The sequence below is a fragment of the Hyperoodon ampullatus genome (assembly GCF_949752795.1).
Source record: "Hyperoodon ampullatus genome assembly, chromosome: 1".
Taxonomy (NCBI): Eukaryota; Metazoa; Chordata; class Mammalia; order Artiodactyla; family Ziphiidae; genus Hyperoodon; species Hyperoodon ampullatus.
In genome coordinates, this window is record NC_136914.1 from 172672979 (window position 1) to 172691202 (window position 18224).

The 18224-nt window shown below is 39.3% G+C and overlaps 1 protein-coding gene across 3 annotated transcripts in view; it reads left to right on the forward strand.

Moving 5' to 3' along the window:
• Positions 1-15276, forward strand: part of SLIT2 (slit guidance ligand 2) — a gene marked incomplete at both ends in the record, with an annotated part of 384978 nt that extends 369702 nt beyond the window's left edge. For all 3 annotated transcript variants that reach the window (XM_079697609.1, XM_079697610.1, XM_079697611.1), the window contains 4 exons: positions 8116-8270; positions 13224-13515; positions 13729-13940; positions 15035-15276. In XM_079697609.1, the coding sequence (XP_079553735.1) occupies positions 8116-8270; positions 13224-13515; positions 13729-13940; positions 15035-15276 (901 nt within the window). The remainder of the gene's footprint in view (positions 1-8115; positions 8271-13223; positions 13516-13728; positions 13941-15034) is intronic.
• Positions 15277-18224: the final 2948 nt, after the last annotated feature.

An 18224-nucleotide genomic window follows, 5' to 3' on the forward strand; every position in this document is an offset into this window, starting at 1 on the left:
GTCCGCCTGCCGATTCAGGGGACGCGGGTTTGTGCCCCGGTCCGGGAGGATCCCACGTGCCGTGGAGCAGCTGGGCCCATGAGCCATGGCCGCTGGGTCTGCGCATCTGGAGCCTGTGCTCCACAACGGGAGAGGCCACATCAGTGAGAGGCCCGCATACCGCAAAAAAAAAAAAGGAAGGCAGAACAGTGTCAAAGGTGGGTAAATAAGTATATGTGTTTTTATTTCCATGTACTTGCATAAGGAAAAATCTAGGGATAGAGAGGAAAGAGTGGGGCTGAGGCACAACTTGTGTATAAATACCATTTTATATCATTCTGAGTTTTGAACCATTTGAATGTCATTACAACTCAATACTAAAACTGAAGTAATAGAAAAGAGCAGGTGCTCTAAAGACAGTCTGCCTTGATTCAAGTCCCAGCTCTTCCATCTATTAACTGTGTGTCTTGGGCAGATTGCATAAGCTCTCTGGTCCTCACCTGGTAAATGGAAATAATAAATCATAGTTCCATCTTTGCAGGATTGTGGTAAGAATGTTATGATTTGATACATGTGGAGTATTTATAATGAGGTGTACCAAATAGTAAGTGGTACTACTAGCTGTTGGGATCATAAATTCAGAATGTCCAAAACTAAGTTCATTTCCTTTGCTTCACCCTGGTGCATTCCTAATTTCATTGAGAGGCATCACCATCTTCTTGGTCATCTTAGGTGAAATTAAGTTACTCTTAACCTTTTTCTTTCACCTTCAATTTGAAGTTTGTCCAAGTCTTAATTCTGCTCTTACTAATTTTCTGGCATTTATCTAAATGCCTCTATCCTTGCTCAGGCCTTATTAGAATACATACTCTAATGAAAAGTACTACTTCTCCATCATTACAACAAAATCCATCAATAATATTGTTGCCATCAGATTTCCTCTAAGTTGCTTAATAAATATTTTGTTTGGTTGAATTAAATTTTCAAATCTTGATGTGTTTCCACTTTATATAACTTTATTAAAAATGCATCACACTAGGGAATTCCCTGGTGGTCCAGTGGTTAGGACTCAGTGCTTTCACTGCCAAGGGCCTGGGTTCAATCCCTGGTCAGGGAACTAAGATCCCACAAGCCACATGGTGTGCCCAAAAAAAATCACACTGATGTTTTTCAAAGGGGATATTTTTACATATCTTTACATCAGAGAATTTGAGTTCATTTAATTGCATGATTTTATGTTATATAAGATTTACCTTGGTAAAACTTTGTTTCCCAAATTATGCAGTATTTAACGTGCTATTGGGACATCACATATGGGAGTAATGTCATATATCAGGTGCCTCGTTTCAGTTGCCTGGTTAATTTTCGACACTGATGGAAACGTATTTTGTTTATTTTAGTAAAATGTAATCTGTTAAATTAGGGGAAACTGTCATCCATTATTATTGTTTCTATTGTAGTATATTTTTTGGTTTAAAATGTTTGATCTTATGCCCTACCAACTCCCAGCTGTTCCAGGTCCCAGCCATTTGAGTGGTCCTGGCTGAGACCCTAGACCCTGGGAACAAAGATGTTCTTTCCCACTGTACCACGTCTATATTTCAGAGCCTCAAAACCAAAAAGAAAAGGAAAAAAAAAATTAAAAAATAAAATGTTTGACCTTAGATGTCAATTATTGTCTCAAACGAATTGATATGAGAACTATTATTTCATGGAATTATGTTTAGAGGTAGTAATTAACAAAGATGTGCATTTAAGAAAACCCAAATGTAGTAATTATTTATTTTCCAGTAGAACTAAAGTGGCATGCACATTGTCTCATTTTATTTCTTACATCTGAGAGAAGATCGTGGTTTCCTGTAGACATGTATACTGCTAACAAGGCCAGGCATACAGGCAGTGGTGTAGAGCCAGCACCAGAATCACCTGAAAGGTGTGTTAAAATACAGAGTACTGGGCTGCACCTCTAGTTTGTGATTCAGATCTCAGATAAGCCCCAAATGTTCATTTCTACAAATTTCCAGGTGATGCTCTGATCCAGGGACCACAGTATGAGAACCATTTATGGAAAAGGAATATATTTGAGCTGTGCTCTGAGAGCTAATGGTGTGCATCACTTCTCACATCCAAGTTCTAAGACCTCTGTTTGATGTGGCCTTGTTGAGAGTAATTTCTGCCATAGTAATCAGCAAATGCTACAAATTCAGACTCATTCTTTTTACAGAGAGCCAGTTGTTAAACATTTGCCTGCACCCTGCTAAGAGATCTAATCAGCAGCAACAAAGACGACGTTAGCAGCCCAACAAGTGAATGAATGTAGAATACGGCACACACTTATTGTTACAGTGCTTGGAGAATAGCATAAAGAGGGACGTGGTCGTAGTGCCATGAATGAATGAATGAATGAATGAATGACAGCCCAAACTTGAAGCCAACATCAGCAGTAGTCCCTCAGACAGGGATAGAGTAGCACATTATTTTCTCAATTGAGCTGTTAATTGATTGCCCTTCAAAATGACTTTCTTTTCATCTAGATGGGCAGAAACTTTTTTAAAAATCGTTAATGACAATTGTATGCTTCTTTCTTTAGGTTCAAATTAATATCATTTTCCAAACCAGATAGCTTCTTTGGAAACATAGTCGACTACTATTTAAAAATTAAGAAATCAGGTGCACACGTTACAAAGGTACAGTACTGTACCATGCCTTCATCAGTTTCAGTATTCAGGGAACCTGCACAACTTCAGGGGACTTTCCTCTGCAGACTGTTAGGTTGGTTGGCTACACAGTCTCTGGGTTAAGCAACTTACAAGCTTATGTTAGGAAAAAAAAAAAGAATTAGTCTCATTGGAAAGACAGACCATTTCCATGATAAACACTTGGCCATTCCTGACATGCTGTATGAGAAGGCACCACTTTTTATCAGCTTCACAACTTTAAGCAATTTACCTCACCACTTTGTGCTTCCATTTCATGGGGAGACTTGGAAGCAACTAATGTAAAGTGCCTAGTCGAGTACTAGGCACAGAGTATAATAATTGGTAATGCTGGGGTTTAAGGGTACTCTTCATGCTTGGATACCCAGATACTGAAGAATAAATACTCAAGTGCAAATACTGTTGCCCTACATGTGACTCTTACCATATGTTCAAATGTGAAGTCTCTTTCTATTTTAGTGCATTTTTATTTAAATTACACACATAAGGTCCCCAACTCACGACGTTTCCACTTACGATTTTTCAACGTTATGATGGTGCAAAAGCAATATGCATTCAGTAGAAACTATACTTAGAATTTTGAATTTTGATTTTTTGCCTGGGCTAGCTATATGCAGTAGGATGCTCTCTCATGATGCTGGGCAGTAGTAGCCTCAGGTCCCAGTCAGCCACGTGATCACGAGGGTAAGCACCCAATACACTTACAACCATTTTGCACCCAGACAACCATTCTGCTTTTCACTTTCCGTCCAGTATTCAATAAATTACATGAGATATTCAACACTTTGTTATAGAATAGGCTTTGTGTTAGATGATTTTGGCAAACTGTAAGCCAGTGTAAGTGTTCTGAGCATGCTTAAGGCAGGCTAGGCTAAGCTATTATGTTCAGTAGATTAAGTGTATTAAGTGCATTTCTTTTAAGTGCATTTTTGACTCACCATATTTTCAAGTTACAATGGGTTAATTGGAATTTAAGCCCATCGTAAGTTCAGGAAGATCTGTAATTTGCTTCAAAATACAACTTTACTTGATAAATTATTTTATAAAACGTTCTTCTGAAAACTCTTATGCTAATACATAAATACCTTTAATCCCACTTGGCTTCCCATTCCTTCCACTCAAAGAAGTGGGCAGGGAAATTTTTTATTAGCATCCACACTCCACAAATGAAGCATCTTTAGACCAGAGGTATCAAAATGAGGTGGCCAGTTGAATTTGTCTAGTTTTTTTTATTCCTATTCTATTGCACAGAATATGCCAACAAATACTTGGCAAAAAAGCAGGAGTTCACATAAGCATAGTGAACTATTTATCTTTACTCCACTGAAATACCTTAAGATTTACAATTGAGATAGAAATATAACAATATCATTGTTAATGAGTCCTGAAGACATAAAGACAATCAAAGACAATTTAGAGTCACTCTTCTTTTAAGCCCCAAGTTTTTAAACTCTTTTTCTATAGCAAACCAAGAGACAATTGAGTAATGGCTTTGTTTTCACACATCCATTTAGAAATCCAAGAAAACAAAATCTCAGGTAATAGATGAGTGTAGTAAAACTGAATTACATAATAAAGGTAGTAAAAGCAATTTATGTTCCTAGTGGAAAAGCTCACTGTTAAGTGGTTCACTTGCGACTTTTGTGAGTCATGGAGTATATAGTTCCCTAGGGAGTAGTGAGTGTTTCTCAGGACCCAAAAGGATGTTACACACCGCAGGTGGATAGGTAGGAGATGACTGTGATAGACTGTAAAATCGATGATGTCTTAGTTTTATTCTGCAACAACTGGTGTGTCAATCACTGCTTTTATTTTGAAAGGGTATATAAACAAAGGACTCCTGGGCATCCCCCAGATCTCTGGCTTTAGGAGACAGCATGAAACACCAATTTAGAATACTCTTAGCTCCGCCATATTCTCTTCAGGCCCCATACACACAATATCATCTTAAAACCAAAGAGTCTAAAAATATTAATTTCACAACACTTATCTGTTAAAAGCCTGGGCAAAGCCTCTCTTAATTCTGAGAAATATAATTAAGCTCAGTGGTAACTCTTACCAAGTTGTGGAATCATCAGATTAGACATTGAAAGCTTTTGGGAGGAGAAAAGTGCAGTCAGTCTGAACTTCACTTATAATTGGGAAAAGATAAGCCAAAAACAAGTTTGAAATCTGTATATCTCATATGCGTTCAATGATTTTTAGTAAATGTACCAAGTTGTGCAACCATCATATAAGATTTTTTTCCATAGAACTTTATTCCTGGGATGTTTGGGAGAGAAATCATCTATTAAAGGCTGGCTAGTGGTGAGAACAAACACATGCCATTTGTACAGTACTAGATACTCTTCAGGTTTTTTATTTTAAAAGTGATGGATAATAGTTAAAAGCATGTACTCTAGAAGCAGACAACCTGGCTTCAAATCTGTTTAGCCACTGGCTGTGCCATCTTGGGTACCCTAAGTGCCCAAATTTAGAGTTGTGAGTCTTAAATGAGTTAATGCATGTGAAGTTGCCCCATAGTAGGTGCTGTGCAATTCTTTGATCTTATTACTTGCATTTCCCTAGTGAGGAAAAGAAAGCAGAGAAAAATTACCTGAAGTCACAGTAACTCAGTGTCACACATCTAACAGGAGCTAGGATAAGCTGAGCAAGACTTACCTCCCAACATTATCTTTCAGGATATCACCGCTGAAAATTCCAAATTTTTTAATAAAATGAATCTTTTGGATGTCCTGTCCTAAGTATGCCTGAAGGATCTTGTCTATCTATAACTGTAATCCAACTAGTATTACTAAATAAACTCTATATGTTATTCTTAATACAACTCCCCTATCTTTAATTTACTTAACATACATTTATTGAGCATTTACTATTTACCAGACACTGCTGGATACATTAAGGAAGAAATAAATAATACAGGGTCCCTGATTTAAAGGAGCTTACAATTAGTGGGAGTTAAAGACATGTACTCAGGAAACAAAAAAAAAAAAAAAAAAAAAGGAAGAAAGAAAGAAAAAAGAAAAGAAAGGAATAAAGGAGTAGGAAGTAAAATGAGGTAATAATGAAACTACCTACCTCCAGCTTCCCAGCTGAAACACTGCTTTAGAGTGTGCAGAACTTTAAAGGTATTAAACCTTTCAGTTACACTGCACCAGACACCATCATCAACAATGACATATCTAGATCGATTGCCTAAGACTGATGTGTGACCAAGAACCAGTTCCCTGGTACAAATGAGTCTTTTTCTTTGCAACAGTAAAGGGAAAAGGGGGGCCCATTATTAATATTTATAAATTAAATAAGGTCATTGTTCACAGAGCATTCATATAAAACCACTTAAAGAGTTGTATATGAAGACAAAGGAAAAAGCAATTGACTACCACCTTCTCTATGTATATCTTTATATTAATGTTTTACTTAAAACTTCTAATAATTTGAATATGTCCCCAAAGAAGTTATTGTATTTCTGCCAGGCTTTAGCATTATCTTACAATCAATATTAAAAATAAAGCCTGACTAATTTCTTCTTGAAGAAGATTCTGAAGTCGTATTGGATTATTTATATGATGACAGTGGTGGTGGTGGTAGTGATGATGACGGTAATGATACTAATATCTAGCATGTAACTTTGTACTTTCTATAGGCTAGATGTTTTGTTCTGCATTTTAAAAAATCATTTCATAGGGATAGACCTCAAATTAGCCATAGGAGGGGGGAATATTTGTTAGCATTTACCGAAGAGAAGATTGAAGTTTATTAGCAATTAAGTTACTTACCTAAGGTCAAACATTTAATAAATGCAAGACCAGCATTCAAATCCAGGCTTATCTGATTCTAAAATCTGTATGTTTAACCGGTAGTTGGTATTATTTAAGACCACTAACAGCTGGTATGCAACTTTATTTAGAAAGTATTTTCCTTGTATATTGTTTCCTCTGTTGATTTTAGTGGTATCAAGTGTTGGGATAATTAAATGTGTAAAACGCAAAAATATTGATTGGCACATCTAACATTTATTTTTTTTAAAATGATATCTGAAACAAGTAATTTAAAATTCCTGCACACGTGGACACTTTTAACTACTTAACACCAGAGAACTTCAGGTGTTTTCACAGCTCTTCAGAGTGGTTTATATTGTTGTCAAATCACAAAAACATTTTATTCCATGTCAGCAAACAATGGAATAGGATTAGACTCCTGTGGTGAGAACCATGAATAAATATCCATACATTTTTCTGTTATTTTCCAGGCTTGACATATTTGCAAATTTAAATATCAGTGCTTGGAAATTTAAGCAATCTTCTTGAATTGGGACTATTAGGTATTCATGATCCTCCTTATAGTATGTTCCCATATTTCCCTTTTTGAGCCCTTTTTCCAATCTTTTGAGTCAACATCTCAGTATATTAGTTCTTTAATATTCGCTATTGATCCTGTTTTCTTTGTTGCTCCTGTTTCAATTTGTCCTGTTTGCATCTTTGCCTGATGTAACACCTGTGTTAGATTGACAGCCACCCTTTAAAACCTTATAGCACCTACCTGCTAATTGCACCCAACTTCATTTTCAATTTCCATTTACCTGTTTCTTAATCTCTTTGTTTTTGTCCATTTTATGAATTTCCATAAGCCCTCTCAAATTGTTAAGAAGGTGGATGTAATGATTGTTGGACCTGTCCCTTTAAAGTTATAGAAGAGAAATTGAAGAACCATTGTCATCACTGGACTCCCTAGATATGACTGTGTTAAGCATTCTGTTTAATCTGTTATATTCCCACCTCTCCACTGAGTGTAATCGTCTTCACAGTAATATCATTTGATGGACATCCTTCTGAAAAATGCAAAGAAAGTGAGAGTATATTATCAATTAACAAATTTCAAAAAGTGCAGTGATCCTGCCAAGTTGGTTCTTCCTGCATTTATATGTATGTTTGATTCTGATAAGTATTACTGTGTAGTGCTTAAGAGTGCAGAGACCAATGATCCCCTGAGATCAATGTCTAAAAAGTATATTTGGCACAGGTATAAGTTAGTTGTCTTTTGAATACAATTTGGAGTAACAGTATCTGAACAAATGAAACTTTAGTGGCATTTAAAATCAAATGCATAACTTATGCTTTGGAATTTCTACATACTGGGAGAATGTGATTGGATAATGACAAAATGTATTCATTTGCACTTCTCCCAATGGGAGAACAAACTTATTTTGTATTTTGTATTACCCAAGAAATAAAAAATGATTGTATCTCCTTGAAAATATCTTTTATTTTAAAATCAACTACTGGCCTTTATCTTTATTAATGTTAAATAGGAGTATCTATTCCCAAAAAGAGCTTATTGGAGTTTGAATTGTAACTTCTTTTCTTTAATAAATATAAAATTGGAGGATCAGTTAAGTTATCTTTTTTTTTTTTAATAGCGTGGAGACAATCAATGATGGAAATTTTCACATTGTGGAACTACTCGCCCTGGATCAGAGTCTCTCCCTCTCTGTGGATGGAGGGAGCCCCAAAATCATCACCAACTTGTCAAAGCAGTCCACTTTGAATTTTGACTCCCCACTCTATGTCGGAGGTAAGCTCTTTTCCAAATTCCGTGGATTCCCAAACCCTGTGATGCTCATCACAGACTGATCCTGAAGTTGTTGATACCTGGTGCCATGGTCATTGATCAGTCATTGAAAGATGGACAGCAAGGATAGAAAAGAAAGAGCCCTAAATGGGTGATAAGAGACCACGTTATAACCCTGGCTCTGGGTCTAACAAAATCTGTGGTTGGAGTGGAGAAGGACATTAATGTTTCTTTTGTGTCTGTCACATACTAGGTGATTTAAACATCATATAATCTAATCTTACTATTCTGGTGTATAGGAAAAAGAAAGCTGGTTAGAGGTCAAATACAGACAATGAAGAAGATGGGGAGTCAAGTGTGATGCAAATTGAGGAGCGCATGACCCACCCCAGCACTATTAAGACAGCAAACACTACCAGCTTCAGTTAAATGTCACTATGCTGGAATGCCTCTACTGTCAGCTGCGAACTCATGTACAGGATGGGATAATTATTAATGAAATCAAATGAATGAATGAACAAATTAAACATACAACTTGTATTGGGGCAGCAGGAAGTACTTCTCTTTAGCTAAGACCTTATGGTGAATGAACAAGGGAGAAGGTCAGAAAGGTGGATTAAGGCCTGGAATGACAGAGTGAAGACTCGACTTTATTTTTAAGCAGCATGAAGGCAGATGAGTAAATAGATGAGGGATGGAGTCTGAGCAAACTTCTGAAGGAGCTCAGAGGAGAAGACCTGTGATGGAGAGAGCTTGTACTTTTACCTCTATCTGGAGGAGTAAATATATACTGGAGACAGAATTTCAAATTTCAGGCAAAGGACCAAGAAAGCATATGATTTTGAATTGAGTTGCACTGAATTAAATTACATTGAATTGACTGATAAAATTAACTCATTTTACAGATAAATAAGCTAAAGTTTCAGAACAGGTCAATGTAACCAATTTCTTCACCATGATAGGTATCTTCATGAACCTCACATCATTATTTTCACAGTAACGATCTTGGGATTCTGCATAAGTTTCTTAACCCCTCAAAGCCTTCCCTAAAAGCATTTTGGGAAATTTCCTGAAATTCCAGAGCACTTCTGTTTTTAATAATGTCAGCAGTAGAAAATCTGAACACTGATAGACTTCTGATTTTTTTAAAGCAGTTAAAAGTCTTTGGTTCATTTCTGTAAATATTTATTGAGCACCTCCCATAAGCTGAGAACTAAATTAATAGGTGCATGAAGAATACAAAACTGAAAAAGAAATATCCCTTCTGTGCCAGAGGAGTGGGGAAGGCAGTCACGTCTTCATGAAACCATAATACATTTGTAATGAAAGTATCTCATATTAAGTCCGTGCAGCAAGTTGACTGATCTATTTGCTTCATGGGAATCACACCGCGGGATTCATTAACAGGCAAAAGCCGTCCATTCTTGTCTGCATTACCATGAACGGCAGTTGCTTTGGGATGGGTGAAGCAAGTCACAGATGTTACCTGTGGTTGGAGAGGAAAGAAATTGTGTTTACTAAGCACATGCTGTGTGCTCAATGCAATGCTGCTTTTACAGTCTTAACCCTCAGAGACTTTAGGAAGTAGGTATGATTTTGTTTTATAATCCCTAAGGGACTTCATGGAATATGTCCAAGTTGATAGAGAACTCGTTTGAGTTCAGGTCTGTCTAACCCCAAAGCCACCTGCATTGCCACTCACCTTCTTAACATGGAGCAGAAAAGGAAGCAGTCTAAGTTCTGTGGCTTTTCGTTTATTTCTGGACTTGTCCTTCACTTGATTTTATTATGTTTTCATTAGAAATCATTTCATTCAATCTTTTAAGACTCCTTTAGAATGTGGTGAAAATAATAAGTACAGAATGGGAGTGCTTGGGCCAGAACATGTTTACAAAAAGGGGAAAAAATGTTTTAAATTAGTACTGAGAAGTGCTAATCCTTCTAAGGGTAGAGGGCCTGGAAGAATCCAGATGGTGCCTCTTTCCACTTCCAACCAGCCTCACTGCCAGAGAACACACAGGGCTCATTTCCTTCCCACTCAGAGGACAGTCTCAAGGGTAATTCGGATTTTAAAAATACAATGCAGTCCTAAGACTGCAGCCCTGAATTCTTTATGGTAAAGGCAGGAGAACCTGAATTAGCAAAGGAGAGCAAGGTAAACAAGCTCTCCTTTTTCTCAAAGTCTGCAAACAGGAACACTTCCCAAGGAAGATGGCCCAAAGGTGATGCATTCCATGCCTTAGGCCCTTGCAGGAGTATTTTCTAGCAAAACAAGGAGGCAGGTTTCCCTACCTTTGGGTTTTCAACTACCCATGATATAGGCTTTACTTAATACAAAGCAATGTAATCTTTATGTTTTTCTGTATAACAGTCCAACCAGAACATACATTACTTAAAGGGATATTTTTTTTTTTTTAAAAAAAGTAAAGACCTGCACATAGAGACCCCTCCGTGCATCACAAATCTTCTCCTAATGCCCCCATTGGACAGAAGACATCAGTGTTGACACTTGGTCCGTTTATTGTCATTTTGTAATATGTAGAGCTTGTTAAGGCTAAAAAGTGTCCACTAAGTTACCTATTGTTTGATAGATTGAATTCCAGCTATGGTCCATGGCATAGAGGAAAGGCTAAAGGAAAAAAAAAAATGGATCTACTTCTGTTTTTCAGTTAAGACTTAGTTCCCTGGTCACAAGTCTACCAAGCACCTGAAAAGGTTGAGTTAAGATAGCTCTTGACTTCATGATATCCTACTGAAAGTAACTATATGTGTGATGTATCAACATTTTCATTTACAAATTACTACAGTCAAAGCTAGACCTTTATCATTGTTAGTTTGGGAATAGAAGGAACACATTTACTAATTGCTTCTCCCTGCTGTGGAACTTCATGGGTCTGTAGTTAGTCTCGACATGTGCACATATGTGTGTTGTGTGACTAATTGAAAATAGTCTTGGAAGAAGTTCTTTTTTAACCTCTGAAGAAAGGACCATAAATGTGTGGACATTAAAGTCCACATGTTTTGGATTGATGGATATGACTACGTGAGAAGAACTTACCCCCAAACAAGGAATTCCCAGTCACTAGTCCTCTCCTGAAAATGGAACATTTCATCCTTTTGACCCCACTCAACAAAGCAACCCAGTTCCCAAGGCCAGACACACACAGACTAAAAACTTGAACTCATGACCTTCAAATCCTAGACACTAATTCAGTACCTGTCCAAATGTGACCAGGACCACCTGCACCAGAGTCACCTGAGCTTGCATGTTAACATTGCAATTTCTATGCCCACACCTTCATTCTGGGTTAGAATCTCAGGTGAGGAGAGATGGGGGCCTGGGAAGCTGCCTTCTCAACAGCGCCCCTCTGGTGGCTCTTATGTATGACGGGCTTGGAAACAACTGGTCTGGTCCATCCACTCATGTTACAGATGAGAAAACTAAGCCCCAGAGAGGGGAAATGACTGGCCCAAGTGCACACAGGCCAAAAATACAGACTTTGACCTCTAGCCTAGTGGTTTTGTATAAGCGGCTATCTGACTTTGGTGCCTGCTAGACCTCGAATGAGGCTCCTTCAAATGGGAAAGGAGATGCTGCCACAAGGCAGCGCCCAGAGAGTAGAGTACTGTGGTTCGTGGTCTTTATAACCAGCAAACCCTCTAGAGAGTGACAGCCCTGGTCTTTTCCAGCTTTGACCCTCCAACCAGTAGTTCAGAGTCCAGGTGCAGGGATGGTGTGAGCGCTGGGGGGAAGGTCAGCTGCTCTAAAGGCCTCGGCTCCCTCCCCTCCCCCGCAGCGACCTGGATGGTTGTCTCATGTAGGATCCCATCCAGGAACTATTTCGGGGTCTGGCTTAGGCCATGGAAAGATTCCTCAGTTTTGCCAGATAAGGGTTACCAGATGACCGTCACTGGTGGAATATATATATATATATATATATATATATATATATATATATATATATACACAAAGATTGCAAAGTCTGGTTTTGGAGGAATTTCTTTTATAGTCCTGATTTCTTGGAATATGAAGGTTTCACTCTCAATTAGCAAGGGAAAAAAAAAGGATGTGAATGAGGTGCTGTCCTGATTGGAAGCAGAGTGAGTTTTTCAGACACTGACATCCACGGCTGAGCTTGGGACATTGCCAGTGGTGAGCTGGACTAACTGCCAGCTTAGAATTTGGCAGGACTGGGGTGAATGGTCCCTGTGAACCCCAGCTCTGCTCTCACCCTCTGAAAATCAGGGGACTGAACCATGACCTGAGATTGGGGAAGTTGGTGTCATCGGCTTAATTCTAACCCAGTCTTACTGGTGACACCGAGCATGTCGCCGAGCTCTCTGGGCCCTGGGCCCTTCATCTTTAAGGGGCAGGATTGGTCAGGGAATCAGTCTGGCTCTAGGCTTCTGGGCTGTGTGTCCAGGTTAGGGGGTGGGTGTAGAGGTAGAAGGGAGTATGAATCCCTCCCCCATTCCCAGCCTTGCTTTTAAGTACAGTGGCCCTGATTTTAGGTTTTATAGATTCATGCCTCCATATAAGGGTTTTTTATTTAAAAAAACAAAAACGAAAAACAAAACAGATGTTAGAAACTAAAGATTGACCGCCAATGAACTACGTTCTTTATTCTAGTTGTGCATTAGAATTGCCTGGAGCATCTTCCAAAAAAACAAAAACAAAGAAACACACATCCCTTCTCCCTCCCCCACTCCACCCAGATAATCTGATCAAATCCGTCTGGGCTGAGGTCCCAAGCATCAGTATTTCTTCAAAGATCCAGTGTGATTCTGATGTGCAGCCAGGTTGAGAAGCACAGGACGGGATGCATGTACTGCCTGGTTCTCCTGAAGATGAGTCACGCAGACTCCTGTCCCGCTGGAAGAGCTAAGAGGGTCCGGGTAGCCACTGGCTGGGGAGCCGCGGAAGAGCGTGACCTCTGACTTGGTGCTCCCCCGCAGGCATGCCCGGGAAGAACAACGTGGCCGCAGCTCTGCGCCAGGCCCCCGGGCAGAACGGCACCAGCTTCCACGGCTGCATCCGGAACCTTTACATCAACAGCGAGCTGCAGGACTTCCGGAAGGTGCCCATGCAGACCGGCATCCTGCCCGGCTGTGAGCCGTGCCACAAGAAGGTGTGTGCCCACGGCACGTGCCAGCCTAGCACCCAGTCCGGCTTCACCTGCGAGTGCCAGGAAGGATGGACGGGGCCCCTCTGTGACCAGAGGACCAATGACCCCTGTCTTGGAAATAAGTGAGTCTGGGCTGCTTGGTAGTTAAACCCACACACTCCAACCCTCAAAGCAAAACCCCAGAGAGGAAAGAAGGAAAGGGGGTTGGGGGGGAAGGGAGAGAAAGAAGTCAGTTCATTAGCATCGTCTCCCTTATATTCCATCCATCAGCCTCCCTCCTCCATTCTTATCCTCTCTGCCTGACCCATTTCCATCCCTGCGGTCCTCCACTGCAGATGCGTCCATGGCACCTGCCTGCCCATCAATGCGTTCTCCTACAGCTGCAAGTGCCTGGAGGGCCATGGGGGTGTCCTCTGTGATGAAGAGGAGGATCTGTTTAACCCCTGCCAGGCAATCAAGTGTAAGCATGGGAAATGCAGGCTCTCAGGACTGGGACAGCCCTACTGTGAATGCAGCAGTGGATACACTGGGGACAACTGTGATCGAGGTAAGCCAACCCAGCGGGGCACTGACCTCTATCTTGGCAAAGCAAGAGGGCCCCCCATCTTTGAACAGAGACAGAGAGAAAGGAAGACACACAGAGGGGAGTGATATGAGGAATGCCAGGTCTTTGCACTATTTGTAGTTGCTGCTGTTGATTTACTTAACAGTATTATAAGAAGGCACAGATGTGAAATGTCCCACACCTCCATTGCAAGATATCATACACCCTTCACAAGTCTTCTCACACTTGATTTGCTATGAAATACTACTTTTCCCTTAGGCAGGAGCACATATACTTTCCTTCTTTCTTACCTTTACCTGCTGTTCACATCTGTACAGATTACTGATTCATCTTCTGGCACAGAGAAGACGGTACTAATAATTCTGCTCTAGTTTTAGGACAAAATCACCTTTGACCTTAGAATCAACTGATTTATCACAGTAAATTATGCAGGTGAGAGGGATGGAAACAGGCTGACATTTCAGCCCACCTATTTCCTTCTCCTGCGTCTGCGTGATCAGAGTGTGCTTTGCCTCCAGCTGGCAGGGATTTTGTTGTGTGTATCAGAGGGATGAGACGAGAGGAACGTGCCCATGGAGGCTTTTAGCAGATGTCTCTTTTTGAACTAGTTCATACTTGGGTAATTTATGAAGTTAGTGGAATGTTACTTGTATTAAGTAACAGATTGAACGATATTAAACTCCAGGTCTAATAAATTAAATTGCGTACTCTCTGAAACGGCGCCCTCGGTAAACAAAACCAGCTGTTAGTAGTGTAAAAACAGAAGATGTATATTTTTGCTATAAAAGAAAAGATTTAGGAATCCAATTTTCTTGTCAGCCCGAAAGCACAGTATTTACAGTCCACATATATAGTATTCACTTTGCTGAAAATAAAGGCCGAAAAGAAGTGTTTTTCAAAGAACTGAAGGCTGTGCCACCAGCCCATCATATGGAATATGAACATAACACTGAAAATAGCCGTTACAAACAGGAAGCGAAAGCAGTGTCTCCTGAACTGAGTTGTAGATTCATGGCCACTTGGCACGACTTACAGCGACTGCCCTTAAACTGCTTGTGCTTTTTGTTCTTTTCTAGAAATCTCTTGTCGAGGGGAACGGATAAGAGATTATTACCAAAAGCAGCAGGGCTATGCCGCTTGCCAAACAACTAAGAAGGTCTCCCGGTTGGAATGCAGAGGGGGGTGTGCAGGCGGGCAGTGCTGCGGACCTCTGAGGAGCAAGCGACGGAAATACACTTTCGAATGCACTGATGGGTCATCGTTTGTGGACGAGGTTGAGAAGGTGGTGAAGTGTGGCTGTACCCACTGCGCCTCCTAAACCACGTCCCTGGCAGCTTTGGTCTTTGGAAAATGTATACTTCTTGACCCTGTTGGACTCACGAATGCTTCATAGTGGAAATAATTGAAATATATTGTAAAATACAGAACAGACTTATTTTTATTATGAGAATGAAGACTTTTTTTTTTCTGCATTTAGAAAAAAAAAAAGAAATGCTTGAACTAAAGCTTCCCCAACACTGGAGAAGTATAAAGAATGATACACCTGAAGGCATTAGAGCAACGATGGAAACCATGGTAACTTGGATTCATCTTCGTAACTTGCTGGAGACCAGCAGAAGCACATACCCAGGGGAGAGATGAGGTTCTCTCTGCTGATGTGAAGTTGCCCAGAGCATAATCCCCTGTGCCCTGGTTTGCATCTACGCAGTTCATGAGGACAGACCAAGCACATGTGTGTGAGTGAGGGTGCAAGGCAGATGAATGGAACACCAGCATTCACAGCCAGAATGAATGGATGAGAAATATTTTGTGCAAAATATAAAGTATCCTGAAGACCTGGGTTCCATTCATCAGAGGAGACGATAGTGCTAAAATAAATTTTATCTTCCTTTTAAACGTCAGCATGTTAGCAGGAGAAGCACACAAAAGTGTTTATCTACCGTTTTCCAGTATTAATTTTTTGTAATATAAATGACAAAGGAGATGAAAAAGAACCAATAGATTATTGATAAATAAATTAGTAATAATATGAATTTTTGTTTCTATGAGTTCTAAACAGCCCTATACAGTATTCGGTTTCAGTGAGAAATATTTATTGTATCAAAGTACATTGTACTTAACATTCTAGGCCATCCTTTTGCTGTTTCTCAATGCTTTAATATATATTAATTTATAATTGTCCTGATATTTTTGTACATTTTCAAACTTAAAAATCAGGATTCTTTTGTGCTTTTTTTGGCAATAGTACTAACATAGGGTGTTATCTTGGGATAAATATGTGTTGATCTGTTTGTTTACCTTGACAGCTGACCACTGGTGTCACTGACCTACTGGCCTCATTCAGGACACCTGCAGAGGGTATGTAAAGTCTATGCGTGAGACGGTCATTGTACAGAAAGAAGCGCCCCTCTGCAGCGTGTCCTCACAGAACAGAAATGGTGTGTAGCAATTGACACTAGAAAAGTAGATCTTTTACAAGTTAATTATTTCCTCGACTTTTTTTGCCCTTTTACCAGGGTGAGGCGGGGAGAGAAAAGGCTGTAATGTCAAGAACTGTGATTTTTTTTTCCCAAACAATAAAGCTCCTTTATTACCTTAATGTTCCCATGTTAACATGTTTGCTGCTAAATTACAATGTAGAATTGATAAGGATTTATAGTGGACTGTGCTCTTCCCTCATTAAAATCCCAGGGTACCCTGTAAAGATGCAGATGTTTCTTTCCAAAAACATTTTTACAAAGAAAACTAGACGTACATGTATAATTCAGTGTGCTTTGTCTTTCTCCAGACTAATATCAGTTACACTACTGATGTTTGTAAATTAAACAGATATTTACTTCATTAACAGCTTGTTGGTTTTCTTAGAAACTGCACAGTATTTAGAGTCTCCTCCTTAACAATTTCTTAATCAAGGTGATACCAAAAGAACATGGAGGGAAACCTATACCTTTTTGTTGCCAGAAATTGGTTTGAGATCAGCATACTGTCACATCTGGGTACTTTGGGATGGCCACATGAAAGAGATGGAGAAAAGAACATAGTCTTGGCTAAGAAAAACAGTGCATATTCAATTAATTTTTCCCCCAAAATATTATAAGATGGAATCTAACTCAACCAAAATGGTATTTTTCTTTTTGCTGTTCTTTTCCCCTCAATTAGATCCAGATGGAAAATAACACAAGAAAAAGAGAACTTTTCTCCAAAGGTGCTGTCAGGCAAGGGTTGGTAATATCTAGATATACTATCCAGAACAGGAAAATAACACTGACTGGGTGGGATATTAATCCTCACCCACCAGCTAAGATTTCTTCATTTATTTCCCTGTAAAAAAATCATGTGTGCGTGAACTCACGGGACACGCATGTGCACATGCACACCCACACACGCACACACACACATGCACACACACTGCTGTTTCACAGACACAAATGTCCAATTATTCACTCTTGTTTAAAATGTCTACATTTTAATTATATAAATATTGTGCAGTCGTTGTAAACCATTTATTTATTCCCGTTGGTTGCTTCTTTTCTTCAAGGGTTTGCATTATCTTAATAGTCATTGCTTTTTGAGGGCTTATTATATGGCAGGTGCTATGCCATGGGCTTTATATGAAATATTCATCTCCCACTACAAACCTGTGGGATTTTTAAGCTGCTTGTTTTCCACAGGCATAAACAGCTCAAAAGCAGAGGAGCTGAATTCCAGCTCAGGCCTTTCATATAACATGGTCCATGTTCAAGAGGTAAAGGCAGAAGCTCAGTAATTACTATCCTCTACTAAGGGACTTTTAAGCCTTGGCACTCATTTCCACAGCACAATTATTCTCTATTGATCATGTCAATTTAAGTAATCTACATTAGAGACTTTATTTTGTTTTTGTTTTTTAAGGGGAAAAAAGTGAAATATTAGTAGTTTACAGAATGTTATTCTTTTTCCTTCCTGCTTATAAAGACACAAAATAGAATTATGTTTGCCTGGAATTTGGGCTGATTTAGCAAGTTTGGTAGGGGATTATTTGCTTCGTGATGGGACTACTTTCTGCAAGAGTCCTTCTTTGAGAAAATTCAATAGTCAAATAATTACTAGTAAGTGAGACAAGGACATTATTCATGTTACAAAAGGCTGCCTACTTACAAAGCCTTGACCATAGGATTTCTTTAATAGGAAACTATTTTGGAGTATTTCCAACAGATTGAATATATTACAACAAAAAGCATTTTGCATATCTCAGAGTCAAGGCCACTTCACCGAGTAATATACAGT